Below are 21,830 nucleotides of genomic sequence, written 5' to 3' on the forward strand. Positions count from 1 at the left end.
CAACCTCCTTTATGGATGCTGAGGGGCAGCAGAGTAGCAAGGAAAAAGGCATGTTTTCTTTGCTATGATCCCTGGTAATAACTGTCCTCACTTAATACCAAAATAAATGTGCATTATTCATGGTCACCAGTCATCTGTTTACATTTCCCACAAAACTGACTACAGCCAATTTTTTTAAATCAACTTAGGAGATTCTTTAATCAGCGTGTCATAATCAAAGGAAGATATTTCAAAATATTATCTTTTAGTTTTCTTTGTGTATTGTTATTGGGTGACATGGGTCCAATATCTTATATGAAAGTACTAACACAGATCTAGACTTATTAAAAGGCAGGTACTACTGTTTAAAAACTAAATCTTTGAAAACATTACCAAAATATGTGTATGATTCTTCTGTCAATACTCTATTGATGATAAAAAGTTTACCGTATACACAATGATTTACCTTTCTATTGTTGGTATAAGAGATGGAGGTGGAGCACCTGGTGGAGGAGGAAAACCTGAAACATTCAATAATAAGAAAAAAGTTAAGAAAATATACACCTAAAGTCAAGAGTAAAAGTTGCTGCATATCACTAAATTTTCTGGGGACATAACATGCTTCTCTATGTTAAGATGGACAGAAAAAAATGGAGTTTAAACTTATAAACAGACACTGGAGTAATAAAACTTTAAATGAACAGTCTGGTCTAATACACAGAGCACAAACTGGGAGTCAGGACACTGGTCTTATTTTCAGCACCACACACAGCCCATTTTGTGAGTATGAGAAAGTTAATCTCAATGCCTTACCTTCTCCATATATAAAACAGTAGTAGTGTTGCCACCAGATATGTTATACTTGAAATAGTTTAGAAGGAAAGCAAATAAGACATTTACCTCTTTCAAAAAATACTCTGAGTTTTATATGTATAATTTATAAATAAAATCTTACCAGTAGATATAATAAATGCTTAACGCTGAGAATATCCATCATAAAATAAGTTTTAATAGCACAACCCTAAAAAACTATTTTTACAAAGAAGGCACGTGATGTAGTTTTGCATTAGTCTGGAAGGAAAATAATTTGCACCTTTATATCACGAGGTCTGTATTCTCACTAACTCACAATACCTAAAAGAAATACCACAGAATGTGGCTAAAAGGGACCTTAACAGTTAATCTACTCTACACTTTCAAATTAAGACAGGCAAAAAGAATCCCAACAAAGCCCTTAAGATTCCACCATTTATGAAACCAATTCTTTTCAAGTTTTAACAACTCTTACTATTAGGAAATGCATTAAATTATCTCTCTCACACTGCAATACATGTGCTATACTGAATGAGGATAAGAAACAATCCATTGTCATACTCTCTGACACCTTCTGTATATTAAAAACAATTCCACTAGGCCTTCTTTTTAGTATTCTATGTAAAAATGAATCCCAGTTCTCTTAACCCTTCTCTAAAGTCCAATTAAATCAGTTTTGGCTCTGCTTCAAGTTGTTCCAAAGTCACCATGCTCACTCATCCTCACTGTATCCAGTTTTAAGATTTATAAATCCTCTACTGAACATCTTAGCAGTGTAGAGTTTAGCAATTACCACATTAGTCCTTACAGTCCACAATCTTATTTTACACAGTCTTACAACCACAGTTCTTTTTAAACTAAAAAGACACACCAATGATTCCTTTATAACTTTCCTGGTAAGTCTTTTTTGAGCCACATTTATAGACAAACAGTGACTATCTCACATCTAAATATGTATACTCACCTATGCTACCCAAACTCTACCATTTGTTTATCAAAGTCATTTGAATTTAGACCCACCCTTCCAAAGCTCTGCCACTTCTCATTTCTTTATGCTCCCTGGCTTTAAACACTGAACTAAGTTAATACACCTGCAATCACATTTGCACCATACTACTAGAAAAAAACAAAACTGAAAAATTAAAAAAAAATAACACCACTGGGCCACATATAAACTGTTGATCATACCATTATAACAATGAACAATTTAATCACCACTCAAAGAACAACCATCTCTGTCCAGTTATCAATCTAGCTGATAGTGTGGTTCAAAATTCTCATATTATTATGCCAGCAGAGTAAAAAAAAACTCAGAAACCATAATAAAGTCAAGATAAATGATCTTTCTCATCTCTTGCAGTCACTGTATCATAAAAAAATTCTTTGGTACTTTCAATAAAAATTTTATTTTCTATCCTATACTCAGTTTTCTTCAACAAATTGATATGGTGAGAATTTTCTCAGAATCTCTACTTCTACAGAAATGGGTAAGACAGGTATAAGATAACTAATTATGTTAATCAAAACTGGAATGAAGCAAAGGCAGAGCTGAAAATAGGACCTTGAAATCCCAATAGCCTATTCCATCTTCTAACCATGTCAATACACTGTCCCTCCTGTAACTATAGGCTTGAAATTTCATGTTTATTAACAATGATGGAGAAAACATGTAAAAAGTTTTACCTGGAGGTGGTACAGTTATTGGAATACCTAAAAAACAAGTGATGAAATTTAATATAGTAATTGGATTTTATAATGTTATGTATTTATGCCATCACCAAAGAAAACCAAAAAACAGAAAAACCCACACCTTTGAAATAAAACCCCTCGCTTCATTTTCCTGGCTTATTCACTCAAGAGAAGCATTCTGTTTTCTTGCAGAGGACCAACTCAAGTGCATAACATTGACCTCCTGATGAAAACCACATCTAACAACCTGGTAACAACAAGTTTCCCCCACAAGTTGTGATCATAGACAATGTTCGACATCAGTTAAAAAGCACATCTGTGCATATGCAAATATCAAACTCTTTGAAAATAACACTAAGTTTGATAATCAACATCTGATCTTATTACTTTAACATTTTAATAGGGAAATTCATTAATGGGCTCTTTAGTACTATAGATGCTTCAAGGTAGCTCTGAAGAGGATGGATATTCACTTAGTAAAGCTTTGTGAGACACAAAGGTGTTGTCTGGACTGTTTTCCTGTGGACAGGAGTGGGGAAAGGTTGTTATTTCCCTTGACTTGTGGGAGTAGAAAAAGAGGTTACAGCTAATTCATATATATACACCCACAGGGCACGTTAAAATAAATGTAGACAATTTACTTCTACAGGAGTCAGAAAATACTAATTTGAGTGATTCTCACTCATCTGTACACATTATAAACTAGAAATATTCAACTATGGTAAACATTCTCAGTTTTACATTTGTCAAATGTGCCCTTAAATCCTAATATAAAACTTATGTGGCATGCACATTGTAACTAATTTTTGTGTGAAGAAAAATGACATCACTAAGTAGAAAAACAGAAAAAAACTAAAAACTATTTCGTGAAAATTTTATACTATAAATAGCTTCAACAGAGCAGAACTGGTTTACTAAATTCTATTGTAAGAACTGTGAACTTTATCAAAATTAGTCCAGAGAGAAAAAATAACCTAACTCATCAACTAAATGTATGGGAAAAAATAATGAAAACAGAACCACTTTCAAATATTTCTTTGTGAATGGAAAATCTGCTAAAAATTTATTTAAAATGTTTCTCTGTATGTTTTACCAGGATAGGTTTATATAAAAAGATCTTAAGGCAGCAAATGGCCTTAAAATGGATAATGATGCACCTGATTTAACCACCATGCAATAAAAGAGACAGGATAAACTTACAAAACCAACAACATTACAGAAGGTATGTAAAGCATCCATCATCTTAGAAAAATCAGTAGGCCTCCTTAAACTGATCTACACTTAATGGCGATTCTCATTCATCCTGCGGTTATCCTGCTGCTAAGTTACTCAACTATAAGAATCCAGCAAACAATACAAGCCAGCAGAATTCCAGACACCTAACTAAATGGGAAAAGAAAGGCAGAACACATTTAATGTTCTTATTAATATCCACTATTACCTGATTTTATTTACAACAGTACAGGGTTTTTTTTAGCACTACTGACCTTCACTATGTAACCTAGTTTTTACATTTAAACACCCATTTTCTTAGGTGTATAAGATAAAAAACTATATCAAATTCAGCAACCCACTCTGTAATCCTAATAACTTTACCTGAATGAACATATGAACAGCATGCATCATTTCAGCTAAAACACTCAGTACAGCTCACTAAAATGTGAATTCATACAAAGTAACTAAATTACTAGTCAGCCCTCTCAGTATCTAGTCTTTAAAAACATTTAAGTTATCAAACTTCCCATAATACATAGTGACAAAAAGACATATAAGCAAATTATTCAGTATAGTCTGCTTTTAATTTGAATCTTACAACAACAGTATTATAGGGCAATTCAAAAAAATCAACTGGGAGGAATTAAGAACCAAAGAAAAATCATGCTATCTAAATAGACGCCTTGTATCTACACATCAGAAAGTTGGCTTGATAACTAGAAAGGGACCTTTTTGTGAGATCTCTATTCTACCCAAGATATTTTAATGTAAATCTTTATTGCTAAATGTTCACTGAAACTTAACTATAAAGTTGATTAAACACTATACAGTCAATTCTTTGGCAATTATCTAGTGTATTTTCCAAATGCATATGTTAGGCCAACATAATTTTCATCTAAAAATCTTTGCTTAGCATTTGACTTTGTTAACCCAAGAGAAACCATACAAGGAAAGAAAAATTCATCTCAAAAATCCCTTTCTTCTCCCAACACTCCTACCTTCCTGGCCAACACAAGAGCTGCCTAGCCAACATACTTGAAATACACAAGGCAAGTACTTTGTTTTTTTTCTGTATCCTTTATCTGTAAAATGAGTAGGAAAAAATGTTTATTTTCCTGGAAAGCCTTGTATAACAGCAGTAGAAGTAAGATTTCCAGTACTGGCCAAAAGCTTTTGGATTAGTGGTTCTGAAAGTTAACCATCCATCAGAAGAACCACCTGGAGAATTTGTTAAAACACAGGTTGCTGGACTCCTTCCCCTAGAACTTCTCATTTAGTGTCTGGAGTGGCCCCCGAGAATTTGCATTCTAACAAGATGATGATGTTGCTGATCAAAGACTGGGAATCAATGGATTAATATTCTAAACTTCTGTTTTGCACTGCTGAACACCTCAATATTCAATAAAGACAAAATAAAGTCTATTCTAAACTGTTAAGAAACAAAGGTGTGACACCGAAGTACAACAGTACAGCTGCATGACAGCCTATACTCTCTGGCACCCTCAAAAGAAAGAGAGCAGGGAGTGTAACTTTTCTAGTATGCAATGCATGCTCGTAAATGCACGGTGTGAGCTTAGTGGACCTGAAATCCTACGTGGGGGACTAAAGGAGCTGAGGCAAGAAAACAGAAAGGCAGCATAACTGTAGAACAGACTAAAAAGAATGTTTTAAATTCTCACAAAATTAAGAGGCTCCGCATTCAACCACAAAACAAATAAAATTTATCTAAGAACTCTTTCTCAATGTATCTCATCGTTATTTTGCATAACTAAGGCAAAAAAAAGTTCTGTGACAGGTAGCCTATGAGATGAATGATCCCTGCGCCTCCTGGTATTTATGCCTTTTTATACCTGTAGTATTTATATCCTCCCTTTAAGTCCTGGCTAGATGTAATAACTTGTTTCTAACAAATAAAATACAGCAAAAATGATAGGATGTCACTTCCAGGACTATGTTTCAAGAAACAGTGACTTCCATCTTACTGATGTCCTCCATCGTCTTCTTGTGCCTTTCATGGCACGGTCCTTTCACGCTTTCATGAAACAAGCTGCTGTGTTGGAGAGAACTGATCAAGCCTATGAGATGACCATCTCAAAGCCTGTAAGAGACCTTGAAGCAGAGGACTCAGCTAAACTGTACTTTCCTAACACAAAAAAAACTATTCAATAATAAATATGTTATTATACTTTCCTAACACAAAAAAACTATTGAATAATAAATATACCGTTGTTTTAAGCCAATACATTCTGAAGTAATTTGTCATGAAGCCCTCGCTAACCAATACACATAAAAACTACCCATCATTCCTCTATTACATTAAAGAAAATCAACAACAACAACAACAAAATGCATGGCAGAATTAATTATGTGATAGGTCCTCACTGGTAACTTCCAAATTTCAATATTATTATGCTACAAATAAATAAGCCTGATCACTTTCCTTAAGTCTCAATGATTTTTATGTCAGTCATCAAGCCCATACACACGTAGATTCTGCATAAAGAAAAGTCAAGGCTTACAAAATGATTACATATCACCTTCCATTACATGCTTTTTTCTATGTAGCAGTATTCTTAAAATTATATACACACACATCACCTACCATTTACTCTTTAAGAAAAAAGAAACACAGAATATAGAATACTGTAAACTATTTTTTAATAATTAAGATGAAATAACTATAAAATACAAAATAGAATGGAAGTAATTTTAAAGAAAAAAATCCGTTAAGAGGTGCTATATTCACAAAACTTAGAGCAACAAAGTTACCAGAATAGTTCATACCTAATAGGTAAAAAAAGACAGTTTATGCTAATTATAAATGGAACGAACTATTTTATTCATATTAGGGTCTCTTAATTCTGCAGTTTATAAAATAATCTACAGGCTACAGAAACTAAAATTCTGTTAAACAAATAGAAACAACTCTGATAGAAATTTCAATATTTTTACCAAAAAAAAAAAAACTGTAAAGAAATTGATCTCTGTAAGCACGTATATAATCACAAAATGACTGGAAGAATCACACAAACAAAAAGCAAACATTAAATATTAATTAAATTCTACAAAATGTAGCATCTATATTATTAAAAATACAACTATTATAAAGAGAGTGTCCACGGCCAAAAAAGGCATTAAAAAATCAACATCCTAAAAATCACCATTCAAAGGAACCTCTTAATTTCTATTAAACTTACATTTAATTTTTAATTGTGCCAGAACATACTACTTATTATAAATAATTAGCATTAGTTCCCATCTTGAGTGTATTAAAAACACAACAAACTGTTAAGTTTTTTTAACATAAAAAACGAGTATAATTCTCAAAAGCTTCAAGGAATTCTTTTGCATAGGTACTGCTATAAAACACATTTTTGGCAAACAGCATGTAAATAAACAGATTTGCTGTGTTAAGACCAAAAAGCTTCACTGAACTTTTTAATGAGCATAATAAATGAACATAATAAATGTTATATTCATGAAATAGCTTATCATTTTATAAGGGCAAAATTATACTCCCTCAAAGGTGCTAATAACATTCATCCAATATAGGCCAACCTTCTGCCAAAGCAGCAGTTCTCAAAGTGCTACTCGGAAATTCCTGGGGTATCTAAGGCCTTTCTAGAAATCTGCAAGGTCAAAACAAAACTACTTTCATAAAAATACTAAGATGTCATTTGCTATTTCCACCCTCATTCTCTTACAGGTCTACAATTAGGTTTCCCAGAGGCTACATAACGTATAAAAACAATTAGGTCAATTAGGTCAATCTAGTGTTCCATTAAGCTACACAGTAAAGAGATCGAAAAACTGTAGAGCAATGCCATTCTTTGCACTAAATGTTTTTTGTTGTTCTAGAAAAATAGTTATTTTTAAAGAAAATATTTTCTTAATGTTAATATGTAATAGGCTTATTTTGAGTATTTTAGAAAATAAGTATATTAAATATAATATTTTAATTTCTTAGTTAAGATCTAATACAAAAACTCAATGTAATATGCATAAATAAAAGCTCTTTGGGGTCTGAGTAATTTTTAAGAGTGTAAAGGAGTTTGTGACCAAAATGTTTGAGAGTCTGTGCTAGTATCAGACTAACCGAAAAGAAATCTAAAAACATAGTAGGCCTTGGAGGCTATGCAGAAGACTCCAGATGTATGCTGCATTTCTTCCCCCAAGCCCCATCTATCATTGCTAACTCCAGTTCAAGGTATTTAAGGAATACGCAATTTTCAAGTTCATATAATTTGTAGTACTAGATGAGTAGTAAGACACCGACATACCTGACCATCTTTTAGGGAGAAATCTAATTCCTTCTAAAATGCAGAAGCTTACACATTTTGAAGCCTAGATAAACAGCTAAACCTTATATCCCACTTTAAGTGCCGTGATGACTTGTCTGTGGTCCAGACAAGTTGGGCTGCATCTCAGTAAAGCAGAGAGCCTTCTTCAATGTAGAAGAATTTTACTGCTGAGCTACATTTATTGTTCCCAAGACATACAGAACCACAGTCACATGAGCCTGAATACTGATGAATGCAACAAGAAATGAGTTAAACTGAATTACGCCTTGTCAGTAAACTCCATTATAAAAACATAAAAATAAAACATGACACTAACAGAAATTAACACATAAAACCCTAAATAAAATGCAACATAGGTTGAACAATTTTAAAAAGTTTCTCTACAATCATTAAGCCAGATGCCAACAAATATTGAATGATTCCACTTACATGAGGTACCCAGAATAGGCAAATTCATAGAAAGAATGGTAGATTCCATTCTAGCAGGGGTTGGGGTAAACAGGAAGGGGTTATTGTTCAGTGAGTACATAGTTTTGTTATAGATGATGAAAAAGTTTTAGGTACAGATCCCAGTGATGGTTATACAACATTGTGAATGTATTTAATGTCACTGAATTAATTATACATTTACAAAATGGTTAAAATCATAAATATTTTGTTACGCTTATTTTACCAAATTAAAAAAAAAGTCAACTACTCTGTAACAGCAATCCTTCCAATTTTACAATTCTTATTCTAATAAGAATTTCAAAACTAGCCTTTTCAGTGAACACTGATTTCTTAACACAAATCAGACAAATATTAATACTGCAGTTAACTGATTTTTAAAAAAATCTGATTTCTGCTCTTTACAATCTCCATAACTTCCCTACACATACACATGCATGCACTTCAACTTCAAGAAAATGCTTAAAAAGAAAAACAAAGCTTTTAAGACATGTTACTGGCATGAAGCACATAATCCAATAATAAAGCCTTCTTGACATGGGGAATGATTCACTTCAACATAGTTCATGAAATAGGCTTTGGAGCAAAACTGCTTGGGTTAGAATTTTGGTTCTGCTACTTTTCTAGCTAATGCTTAAACTCCCGAGTCTGAGTTTCTGTATCTGTAAAGTTGTTTCTACTTTAAATGCTGTCAAGAATAAAATTAAGTTAATAAAAGAAGTGTGCTAAGAACATTGTCTTAATAGTAAGCATTCAGTATTAGCCATTATTTGTGTTATTACACAGTGAAAGAAACCATACTAACAATAGATCTAGGTTACTAGAAAATGAAGATAGATTTTCTGAAAATTCAGAAAGATCTTGAATAATTAGTATTTGTTTTCAAGCTATGGTTAGTAGAGCAACTAGGAACCAGATTAATATTTTTTCATTTAAAAAATACAAAAGTCTCAACATTAATTTAGGACCACAGGTCCCTTATATGTTTATATGCTCTCTAATACAAAACCTCCTCTACTTTCGTACTAATCTATTATGGCCAGAAATGCTTTATTCTCTGTTACTAAGATCTCAAGTATGTTTGTAATGTGTGTTTCAGGCAGAGAGAAGGCGATATACTTATCCTCATCTATTAACGATTTGACAGTGAAGTCCCTTGAATGAGCATTGTCTAGCCCACCTTACATTGCTAGGAATGAACTACTTATTTATACTATGAGCCAACTATAAAGTTGACTAAAAATTTTATCCTCCCAAACAGGGCATTTATGAGTGAATAATAATTATTCAGGGACAAAAACTATAAAGTAGGCAAATATGGATATACGATCACCTTATTTATAACAAAACTGGTAGCACCCCCAAATATGGGCTTAACATATCATTACTTATTTGTCCCATCATATGCAGAACTATAGTTTTAAAAATTCATGCACTTAAAAGTCAATGTTAACAGAGGCAAAATTAAAATGTTTAAATTAATTCTCAAAGATTTTCTTCCTTTTAGTATCTCTCAACAAAGCACAAAGAAAACCTAAGGTTTCTCCTAGAAAAACGGAGTTTATTTATAAAGGCAATACTTACAAAAAACCCTCCTGAGCCAGCTTTCTTTCCTTAGCTGCTTAGGATTCTAAGGTGATATAAATCACAGCAAACTCAATTGAACATATTATAATCATGTGGTTCTTGGGTAAATGGTAAGTTAAAATGTGGCTCTAATCAAGAGCTACATGCAGCTGACATGTATTATGCAGCAATAGTGTTATTTGATGCTAGTGACCATTCTGACTGGTAAGTGCCTTGTGTGACTGTGCCAGCTGTCAATCCGATGCTACCTGTTATAGATACATAAATATGTTTCTAACTCAATCAGTTAACATATTTAGAGTATGTCAAGCATACACAAGACATCTGTGATTAGCACTGTGGGGAAACATACTCTCCCCAACAGCTCACAATCTAGTGAAAATGAGGAGTATTTCAGCTAGCCTCAACTCACAAATATTTGGTTTTTAATATTAATTACTATCTTCCCCCACCTCACTCCAGCAGACACACCAATGTTAGGGAACTGCTTAAACCAGCATTAAAATTCACCTGAACTTGTATTCTTAAAATGCTGATGGAACAGAATGAGGTGCAATCCAAAAATAAGCATCAAAGGAAATTTGGATAGTTATTTAAAACATGGAAAGCATGTGCTTTAAAATTAACATTAAATATATAGTTTATACAACAGAATAATCTGTTACAGAATGCCACAGATAATGTATACATTATTAAAAGATTTGTTATTCTTAGAAAGAAATATGGCAAAATAAATGGGAGCAATTTTATCATTAAAAAAAGCCCACTTCCTATTGGCGATCTCTTCCAGAGCTACTAAATATTGTTATACCAGGGAAGTATTTATTTTTTCATCATTACCACATATCACCACTCTCTCACTTTAACAAACAGCATATCACCACTCTCTCACTTTAATAAACAGCTACTGTTGAACTATATAAAATGTTAGCTATCTGGGGATATATTATCTAGCTAGTAAACAAGAAAATTTTCTTAAATCACTTTTAGTACCTAGTGAAGTTTAAATAAGGTTACAAAGTAATCTAGTTTAAGAACTATTAACACAAACACTGATCATCTTTTGGTCTCATTAAATCAAATATGTTCAAAATGAACTATTTCTACATTTTATCTTTTTCAGAGGACAAAGAAATCAATTATGACTCACTAATTGTTCATTACTTTCCCTTATTAATTCTCATCATATTAAAGACAAAATAATCTTGGGTCAAATCACAACTTCTGGTTTGTGTTTCAGAACAAAATATTCTTGCTGGAGCGAGAATTAACTGAACTGTAGAAATAACGATGCCTGGAATAAGTACCTCTAACCTACCCAACGTTCTCTTCCACTATTTTTAAGACAACAAGGTTCTCTGTTGCCAGTGTCATTTTTCATAACAGTTTTAAAATCCCTTTGAAGGTAGAGGTGACAATGGGAGGAAATCAAAGGTGTTATGGCAGTGAGGCCAAGAGATAACTGATATTTAGGGGACAAGGATTAGTAGAGGGAAGGACTAGCCAAACCCTGTATTTGCCTCTATACTCTGATCATAACTGACACTTTAAACACAAGACAGCGCTCCTGTAAATATGGACAAAGTGGTCACGGCTCTTCAGTATAAACTGACATATGTTACAACCATAACATATATTACGCACGTAATTCTGATTAGGAATGATAATTTATCATCATATACTATGGGCATCCTCCCTAGAAAAAAAGTAATTATTATCTCAATCAATCTTGTTAGTTTCATTAAAAATTGGTTGGGGGGATGAAATGAAAAGCTTTGGGGAATGAAATAAAGGCTACTGGATGAAAGGCTGAAAGTATAAAATTTGGGGATTATTTTTAATTTTTTCTATAGCCACTGACATAATTTTTAACAAATAAATAATAAAAATGGCTACAAATATGTCAGAAAATTTACCAGGTACCTGGCACCCAGAAGTAGTCTCCTAAAAGGAAACCAGTACACAAAGAAAGAAGATGACCAGACTGAGATTTTCATTTCAAGAGTCTCTTCATAGGTATAACTTTTTTACCTACTCCGATTCTCAAAGTATCTTTAAAAGTTTTTTTCAAAACAAGTTTACAATGATTTATAATTCAATATAAACTTATACAATTAGCAACTTTAGTTTGGGGAATATGATCGTATTTTTGGATCTTAATTTTAGTATCTGTACATTCTTCTCTATTTTAACATAATGCCTCTTTTCTATGCTGCAATAGCACAACATGCATTTATCTGTTACAGTGTGAATCTACTGAAGACAACATAATTTCATGTCTGTTACTTCAACTGCAATGCAATCAGTAAAGATGTTATTTTTCAAATATATATTTTAAATGTTAAATTCAAAACAAAAGAAATATTCACGAGTTATTTTTTCCAAAATCAAATGTCTTATGTACTATTTACCTGGTGGTGGAATCAGAGGCGGAGCAGTGCTGACTGTTGGAGGAGGTGGAAGAAATGGAGGAGGTGGAAGGTGAGTGGGAGGAGCTCCTGGAGGGAAAAATGGAGGTGGTTTGCTAAAATTGTTGTCTACTTCAGTAGCAGATCTTTCCGAAAGGACCTAAAATTGGAGCACAGTTTATTAAAAAGATGAATAAATGTTCTTATCTGTGATTAAACTCAGTAAATTAATTTCATTTCATCTAAGTCAAGGTAAAAAGTTTTATTTAAATACATATTTTGAGGAGGTAAGAATAATTTTCTGTGCATGATGTGTGTGTATGTATATACACAAAGATGTGATACACTCACACACATATTTAAACCCTATAAAACAACGGAATCATTACAGAAGTTCTTAGTAAAAAATAAGTAAGAGATAAAAATATTCTAAACAAAATTAAGTACTTTATAAATCAAATGTTATAAGTATTATCATTACCCAGATGAAGTATTTAAATTAAAGCATGTTAACTATTAGTGTCAGATACTAGCATTACGAAATTAACACGGCAGGGGAAGCAGATATTTATTGTAACAGGGCCTGTCATCACCAGAGTGCAGAGTAAGAGACCAGAGCATCAACGGTGTGAGAGGCAGCTAGATGTGTAGATAACTTCTGTGTCACTCCTATAACTTTAAGAACAAGGGTTTATATTTGAAAAGTACAAGTGTTTACAAAATAGTGACCTGTGTGAACAGGTAAGGGACAGGCACCTAAGCTACAAAGGAATGCCACCTAGAAATTTGGATTTTTGACAAGTTTCCTGAGGGATTCTAATGTATAAACACATTTAGGAATGTGTTTAAACATATAATCATTCTTCCCTGCATTAACGTTTCCTACATTTTATATAGTAATTTTTGTAAGGCATATGCTGATAAGCTATTTTTTAATGAAGGAAACAGATTAAAGTACTATATGCAGCATTTTGACAGTGGGGGAAAGAAAAAACTAGCTTGATTTTAGAAATGATTTCCTTTCAAAGATGCTAAAAAGAACAGTTTACATGATTTATTTATGAAAAGTAATGAAAATCAAAACACTATGGACCATTTTTAAGTACTCACGAAAAGAAAATAACTAACAAAATAGAAACAGACTCATAAATACAGAGAATAGACTGCCATCTGTCAGAGAGGAGGGGATTTAGAATTGGGTAAAAAAGGTGAAAGGGATTAAGGAAAAAAAAAACACAACCCTCACAGAGAGACAACAGTGTGGAGATGACCAGAAGGAAAGGGGTCGATGGAGGCAGAAAAGGGCATAAGGGAGAATACTGATGGAAGGAGACTTGACTTGAGGTGATGAACCCAAAATACAACACACAAATGACAAAGCACAGAATTGTACAGCTGAAACCTATGTAAATTTGTAATTGTTATCACACCAATAAATTCAGTAGAAGAAAAGGAAGTAGGTAATAAAAGGAAGTGTGGTCAACTTAACAGCTGAAAGTTTCAGTTGCTAAAGTAATAACCTGAATTACTTCCGTTACTAACAACTCATCCCCTTTCATCCTTACACCTGAAAATACAGAGCTTACAAATTTGTTTTCCCCAAGAAAAGCCACATTAAATAAATTATGATATTATCAATATTATACAGTAAAGCTATCACAGAGATTTTAAGTTATAGTTTTAAGAATGAAAAATACAAATTATAATTTCAAATTTTAAAAAAAGGATACACAAAAATATAACGATATCCCAATCTTGCTTTGTGACAAGGAAGAGATGTATCAAAATGCTTAGGTTATCTTGAGATAGCAGAATTCTCAGTGGTTTTATTTTGTTTGTTAGACTTCCCCCATATTTTCCTTTTTGTCCAATGAAGTCATATATTATGTTGATAACAAGGAAAAAAATCTTACTAAAAAACCCCCCAAAGTTATAAATTCTAAATTTTATTTGCAGTAAAGTGGTGACTGACTTCATATTTTAAATCTCTGTATAGCACCTAACACATAACACTATGAATATATATTGAATAAATTAAATGAAAACATGCATATATTTTTCAGCTAAAAAAATAGTAATTTAAAAAATACTAAACCTGTATGTTGCTATTTTCATTTGCCCGCCGCCTGCCTTCAACTCGGCTGATAGTTATAGTCTGACCGATAACATCGATTGCCCCAGGGAGTCTCCTGTAACATAAAAATTAAATCAACTCACTTTCACCTAAATAGATATTTAAAAGAGAATACAAATATCAGGAGAGAAATAAATCTAAAACTCTATGCAGTGTACTTTAAAATAAAAATCAGGTTATAAATACCTGATTTTTTTACATACTGAAAAAACTTGACTAAATTGATTAAACTTCTCCACTTTGCATGGTCATAAAAACTACATTTTTAAATTAATAAGCTTGGATCAACATACCCAATGATGATTGAAAGGTTAGATTTAAGTATTTTTATAGGTTTTCTTTTAAATTTACTATTTTTTAATACTATCCAACTGAATTTATCCTGTGGAATTGAATTAGGTAGCAAATACTAAACCAACGAAAATAAGTTTTGGTCATGATAATTATAATAGCACAGTTCTATTACAGAAACTTTTAGAAATACCTCTAAAAATGCCTGAAAAGAAATAACACTCATTTTGACACACAGAGATAGATATGTTCCTTAGTGACTTATTCAGAGCATTAGAAAACACAAAGAAGGAACCAGTTTTACATTTCTGATAACTTCCCTTTAGATAGAAAAGTTCTAATTTTTAAATTAGAACTGCCACACCTTCACAGGGGGGGGGGGGCAGGGCAGGGAATATAAAACAGAAAACTGTACTTGAATAAGAATTAAATACAAATAAATAAATAAAAATAAAAAAAGAACTGCCACACCTTCAATTTTATTTACAACCCATTAAAGTATATGAGTAGATGGACAACAGTCAACTGCAAAGTGCTGTAAATGTAGAAGGAAAATCTGGTAAGTTAAATTTTTAAAAATACTGAAAGCCATTTAGTGTGGTTAAGGACTTGATAAAAAGTACATGTTTAGTAAGACAAAAATTACTTGTAGGAATAGGCAATGAAAAATGGATGCAAATTGTATGAATTTCTCTTCATCTATATTCAGTTATGAACAATCCTGCCTTTAAAACTTTATAAAAAGTAAAACAATCAAAACACTGTGTATCTGTCCAGTCCCCATATTATGTTCCTAAAATGACTAAAACCAGGAGGTACAATTTGTTAAATGCCTATATATTTTACCTAAACCTCACAATAATCCTAAATTTTAAAAAATTATGTATATTTGTTAAAAATTATAAAGCTAGGGACCAGAGTGATGTCACTGACCTCAGTAACAATTAAACGGACAAACTAACTTTCAAATCTGAGTCTAGATTCCAAAGCTTATAGAACCCCCTTCCCTGACCAGGCTGCCTTCCAGCAAGATAACCAGCCTTGAGAAATATAGGGCTTCTGGAAAAATAAAAATTTGGTATAAGCTTGTCTCAAGTGAAGCTTGAAAAGCCCTATAACACAAAAACAAAACAGACAGCCCTGTTGAGTATATAATAGCACTTGAAATGGCTTCAACTACACAGTCAATTTCAACTTACCGTCTGCCCACTTAAGACTCTGTTCTCTATAATTTTAATACAATTTTTTTTAAAGTTCAAGCCTTTGCAACTTTATGCCTGGGTCATTGTCTTCCAAGGGTTCCCTCATGATCAAGAGTGATTTTATTTAAATTATACCCTTCAATATGTCTGGGAAACCATCCTAGCATTAACATATTAGAAAAATCCGAATACCTTTAACATAATAAATATTGCTCCAATTTCTTCCCCCAAACTTAAAATAATTATAAAGCTATGCCCACAATAAACTTCCTATCAAAGTACATGCCATTAGCCCTTTAAAAACTTCATAAGATTTCTGATATATATACAAATCTCAGATTCTAATATCCTAACAGATAAAGGTGTATATTCTGAGGCCAGGATTCTCCTTACCATTTATTACTACATAGACTTCATTTACTGTAAAAGTCTTCATTTCTATTATTTCCTTTTCCATTCTCAATTGCTGGATTTTCCCCTCAGCATCTTTTTAAATTAAACCATGAAGAATAATCCTCAGAAATTTGTTTGGAATTGCAATGTGGACTGCAAATTCTCCAAATTGTTAAACGTAGCAAAAAAATTAAATCTAGATATAATATTCTAATTTTTGTGCTGGGGAAATATTTCTATAACCTTTCAACATGGATTTGAAAAACTCTAGCATAAAGGACTATTTATTTCTTAAAGCTTATCTTTAAAAAGATCAGAGAAATCTCATTTCTTTTTTCAGCTTTAAATGGATTGTTTAATTACTAAAGATTCAAAATGGCATACACTACATTCTATAAACATACAAATGAGAAATGAATCTTAAGAAATGTGTATCTGTAGAGCAGGGGTGTCAAACTCACTTTCACTGGGGGCACATTGGTTTTGTGGTTGCCTTCAAAGGGCCAAACATAATTTTAGGACTGTATAAGTGTAACTACTCCGTGACAGTTAAGTGAGAGCTCAGCGCTGCTGCCGGGTAGAAACAAGATGCCCCGATGGATAAAACAAGGTGGAGGGCCGCATTCGGCCTGCGGGCCTTGTGTTTGCCCCCTGTCTTCTAGAGGAAGTCCATAAATTTTTCATTCCTTGTATTTCCATAAAAATAACATTTCCTTGCCCAGGCATTTTTATAATACAAATTAATTTACCTTAATCATAAATGTGAAGGTTACCATTTTGTTTAGAAATATTTTATGACAGAAATATAAGTATATACAAAGTAACACAAAAGCACATATTTAACACAGATGAGTACTTAAACAATTCAATGTTTTCTGATAACATGAATAAAATATTGAACCACATTTATTCTACAAGTTTTTCATGTAACACTTTTTACTTCAATAAATGAAAGATTTAGTAGAGCTCCACTATAACAATCTTCTATGACTTGGATTGCCACATAGCACAAGTTTAACTGGGCTAATAAGTTTGTTCACAAAGGCAGACAGCTAATACTGTACAGCTATCAAGATTCTCTTAAGTCTCTCTTAAGTCAACCAGACGTAATCATACACAGTAGTAAAAAACTGAAAGAGACAAACTAATCACAGTGATATCTACAGTTTTATTAATCTACAGGACAAAACAGGCAGTGAATGTTCATAAGAGCCTCTACCTTTCCTCCTGGCACAGATATATATATGAACATCTCTAATAATATAATTAAATTAAAATGCCATATTTTGATGATTCTGATGTTCCAGAAAGGGTATGAGGACTGCTTACAGAAGAGATACAAAAGAAACTTTTAAAGGGACAAAATCAGAGCCAAGGGAAGATGAACAAAAGATTAGTTAGCAATCTTTTGCCACAAATTTATCTGAGCTTATTTAACAGCAAAAATAAAGGACATTATTAATAACAAAACCCTTTAATGTGCATAGGACAAAAACAAAGCATTTCTCTGAAACTGCTGTTCCTAATAAGAGTAATAGCTAGTATTTATTGAGCACCTGTTATCTGGCAGAGAAGTACTGTTCTAAGCCTCTATATACACAGGTGCTCCTTGACTAAGAATAGGGCTATGTCCCAATAAACCCACCATGACTTGAAAATATTGCTACCACTAAGTCAAAATGTATTTAAGACACCTAACATACAAAACAATGTATCACAGCTTAGCCTTCCCTACCTTACATGTGCTCAGAACGCCTACATTAACCTACAGTTGGGCAAAATGATCTCTCTGCTGCTGCCCGGCATGAGAGTATCTTGCCGCATATCACTAGCTCAGGAAAAGATCAAAGATCAAAATTCAAAGTATTTAGGTTCTATTAATTGCACATTGCTTTTTCACTATCATAAAGTCAAAAAATCATCAACACAAATCATCATTAAGCAGGGGACCATCTGTATTTACTTCTCATAATAACCCTATAAGGTAGCAACTACTATTTTTTCCACTTTATAGATGAAAGCAAATGGGAAAAAAATTTCTCCTTTGAGACCACCTGAAGACAAAGTATGATGGAGTACAGTAGTTTTTAAACTTTTAGATCACAAAACCCAGTTCCTAAAGAAATATTTAGCTTGTAAGGCAATCTAGTACACGTATATTATATAAAAAACCAAGTCTCATGAATAACAGTTATTATAAAGAAAAGGTAACATTAAAATAAAATTTTATTAGTGTTTAAATATAACATAAGCAAAAAACAAAATAAACAATACAAAACAATACAAGAAATATCTGGTGGCTGACACCACCAAACTGATTTTATGCTCCACTAACGGACTGTAATTTTGTGTTTTGAAAAACACTGAAACAGGGACAAAAGTCTCCAGTATTTCTACAGTAAAAGTGAAAGCGATTTTCAGGGCTGTTTCTCAAAATATTCCTTCACACTGGGTGAAGCATAAGAATAACACACAGTTCAATAAAGTTAACTTAATCAGGAGAAGTAAAAAAATACGGTCTGAGTATACAGCCCTCTTAGTAACTGTCAGGCTTAATCTAAGAATTTACCTGTACTTTAGAGCAAGAGTCCTTAACTAGAATATCTAAACCACAAGAGGATCAGGGGGGCCCTGAACCTAAATTTATGTACATGTAAGCATGTTATTTTTCAGGCAAGAGTCCACAATTTGCAGCAAATTTTCTTAGGGGTTACTGTTTCAAAGAAATTTCAGAACCCCTATTCTAAAAGAATTAATAATACTAATACATATCCTTGCAGAAATCTATTGATGCTGGTTTTTCACATCAGAGCCACTAATAAGAACTGTAAGATAGTTCAAGGGTACAGTCTCTGGGAAAGGGAAACCCTAGAATGTAGCTATTTCATATTCTCACGTTAAAGACAGGTATCTTTGGTATGAATGTCTAACTCAGGTCATACATTTACATAGATGGCTGTAATAATACTGCATGAAAAATTGGTGTAACATTTTTAAAGCTAATCAGGAAAGAGATGAGCCTTGAAAGACATGTGGAGCAGATTTAGCCACATTGGATGGAAATGGAAGAAATTTGAGATAGAGGGAAGAATATAAGCAGAGAAAGGATGTGTAGAAAATATTATATGCAAATTCCAACTCAGCAAATAGACTATTTACCGATCTGCTTACAATAGAAAAAGTTTAATCCACCTCTGATAGTAGCTACCAACAAAAAGACTTAAAAAAAAGAGACGAAGAATATAAATTAAATGAGGGGATTCTAAGATGGACACAGAGAGGTGGAAGTTACACTAACCTGCTCTTGGCCCCAAACCAAATTTACAGCTAAAACATTGAGCAATCAACCTGAATAACCAACTAAAGGCTAGCTGAACTGATATACTACAACAAAACGAAGAATTTACAGATGAAGGTGCATGAAGAAGGAACACAAAGGGTGGAAACACAGAAAGGGCAAACTCCCGCACCCAGGTGCAGCAGAAGCTGGGGGGGATATCATGGCTGCAAAACTGGTTGCAAAACTCCCTCACTCCAGGAGCCTGAGGTCTCAACCCACCCAGGGATCCCTAACCCAGAGCAAGAGAGATTGGAAGAATAGCCCACATAGCATCTGGTGGTGAAATTGGTAGGGTGAATTCACTCTGCCTATGAGACCCAGATGCAAACTTTTCAGGGACTAGCACCCCTACTGTTACAGCACCAGCCTGGGGAGTGGACAGCCTGGGTAGCAGACAGCCTCCGACTGCTGGATAGCACACTATACTCTACTCAGAACCTGTGGGGCCAGCAGCCGGTGGGGGGTTGGGTGTCTGCTGGCCACACCCAGCAGTAACATTTGGGGCTCTCTTTTTCTGGAGAGGCTCTTGGCAGAGATCCATACAAACTGTGTGTGACTAAACTGTGTGGCTTTGGCGAGAGGACCTGTCTCCCTAACCTCCCTGACCTGGCACACATAGCGGCTCCCCACCCCCACTTGTAGAATCACTTGGCCACCCCGAACTGCTCAGTTCAGACAAGCAGGAAACCAGAATGCTGCTTGGGACTTTCAGACCCTATCTCCAGAGGAGGTTTCTGTCTAGGAACCACAAGGCTGAGCGTGTGGCTACATCTTGGAGGGGGAGGAAGGGAGAAGATCAGTCCTATCTCCTCTTTGAGCTCAGCCTGCCCTACCCGTGGGCAGGGAAAAAGTACCCACCTCTATCCTACAGGCTTGTGGGCATCACTCCCAATGGGAAACTGTTTGGATCAGCCATGCGAAGTGCCCTGGATACCCCACCTGACTGGGCTCAGTTCCACAGAGTGAGCAGACAGCAGCTCAGAGTGGGGACACTCAAAGGGTGATTCCCTCAGAGGTTATTGTCTGGGACTGGAAGTGCTTAGCCCCTGCTGTGGGCTAGACCAGCATAACCTCCAATGGGAGACTTCTGATATGTCCCCCTGAGCCCCAGGCAGCTGCAGAGGACACTGCTGGCTGCACCCATACTGAACCTGCAGCAACCCCTCCATGGAGAACTAGTTACAGACTCTGGCAGAGACTCAGTGCTTTGGCTCTGGAGTAGGGGAGGACTCTCTTTCCTCGCTGGGTGTCTGACTCTGTGATCCCCGAGTAGGGTGCCCACTAAGCCCCCTCATCCCAACCCTGGTTGCCATGCCCTACGGAGCTCACAATCTGTGGAAGTGACTGTGGTTCATGCTCAGCCTAGGCCCACTCTAATCTTTTCTCAGAAAGCTCTGGAGGAAGACCAGGCAACTTCAAGGGGAGATGGAGATGAACCTCAGGGAGCCTGAGTCCATTTACAGATCTGTCTCCAGCTCTAAGCTAGATGAAGCTAAACCTTATACACAGACTGACCTCTCCCATGCACACCCAGGTCCAGTAGATACAGACATAAACAGTAAACAGTTCAGTGGCTCCAGACAGGTAACTCACGACTGGTTATATACATCTGACATTAACCTGTACTTGAACCCTACCCAAGAGGACCTAGAACCAACACAAGCAGTAGTGGGCCTGAGACCACACCAGACTCTGACCCAACTAGACAAGTAGGTGGCACATCCAAAGGGAGGTTTCAGCAGGCATAAAACCCTACAGGGAACAACTCCACCTCGTGGGACAGCCCCTGTGCAGCATCTCATATAGTGACTGAGGTTTACCCTTATACTTTTCTAGCCTGAAGAGTTAATTCTATCCATGGAGAGGCCAACAGCATTCATGACTCTACAACAGGGGGTATGCATAATCCACAAAAAATACTCCTGGAGCACTAAGCTCAGATGACCTAAAAGATTGGGCCCCTGAGGCCAACAAAACATTTTTATCACAAAGTCATCATAACAAGTTTGGGAGTCATAGCAGATCTACTTA

At 34.5% G+C, this 21,830-nt stretch overlaps 1 protein-coding gene across 25 annotated transcripts in view; it reads right to left on the bottom strand.

Moving 5' to 3' along the window:
* The window catches only part of FIP1L1 (factor interacting with PAPOLA and CPSF1), a 69,961-nt gene that overhangs the window by 17,563 nt on the left and 30,568 nt on the right, over positions 1-21,830 (bottom strand). For 13 of the 25 annotated variants that reach the window (XM_037034207.1, XM_037034205.1, XM_037034220.1 and 10 more), the window contains 4 exons: positions 14,535-14,628; positions 12,443-12,599; positions 2,476-2,502; positions 446-500 (listed from right to left, as the gene is read on the bottom strand). In XM_037034207.1, coding sequence (XP_036890102.1) covers positions 446-500; positions 2,476-2,502; positions 12,443-12,599; positions 14,535-14,628 — 333 coding nt within the window. The remainder of the gene's footprint in view (positions 1-445; positions 501-2,475; positions 2,503-12,442; positions 12,600-14,534; positions 14,629-21,830) is intronic. The other 12 variants (XM_037034223.1, XM_037034216.1, XM_037034218.1 and 9 more) reach the window with 1 other exon arrangement.

This window comes from Sturnira hondurensis, unplaced genomic scaffold, assembly GCF_014824575.4.
Source record: "Sturnira hondurensis isolate 20B ecotype Veracruz unplaced genomic scaffold, ASM1482457v3 Scaffold0022017, whole genome shotgun sequence".
Taxonomy (NCBI): Eukaryota; Metazoa; Chordata; class Mammalia; order Chiroptera; family Phyllostomidae; genus Sturnira; species Sturnira hondurensis.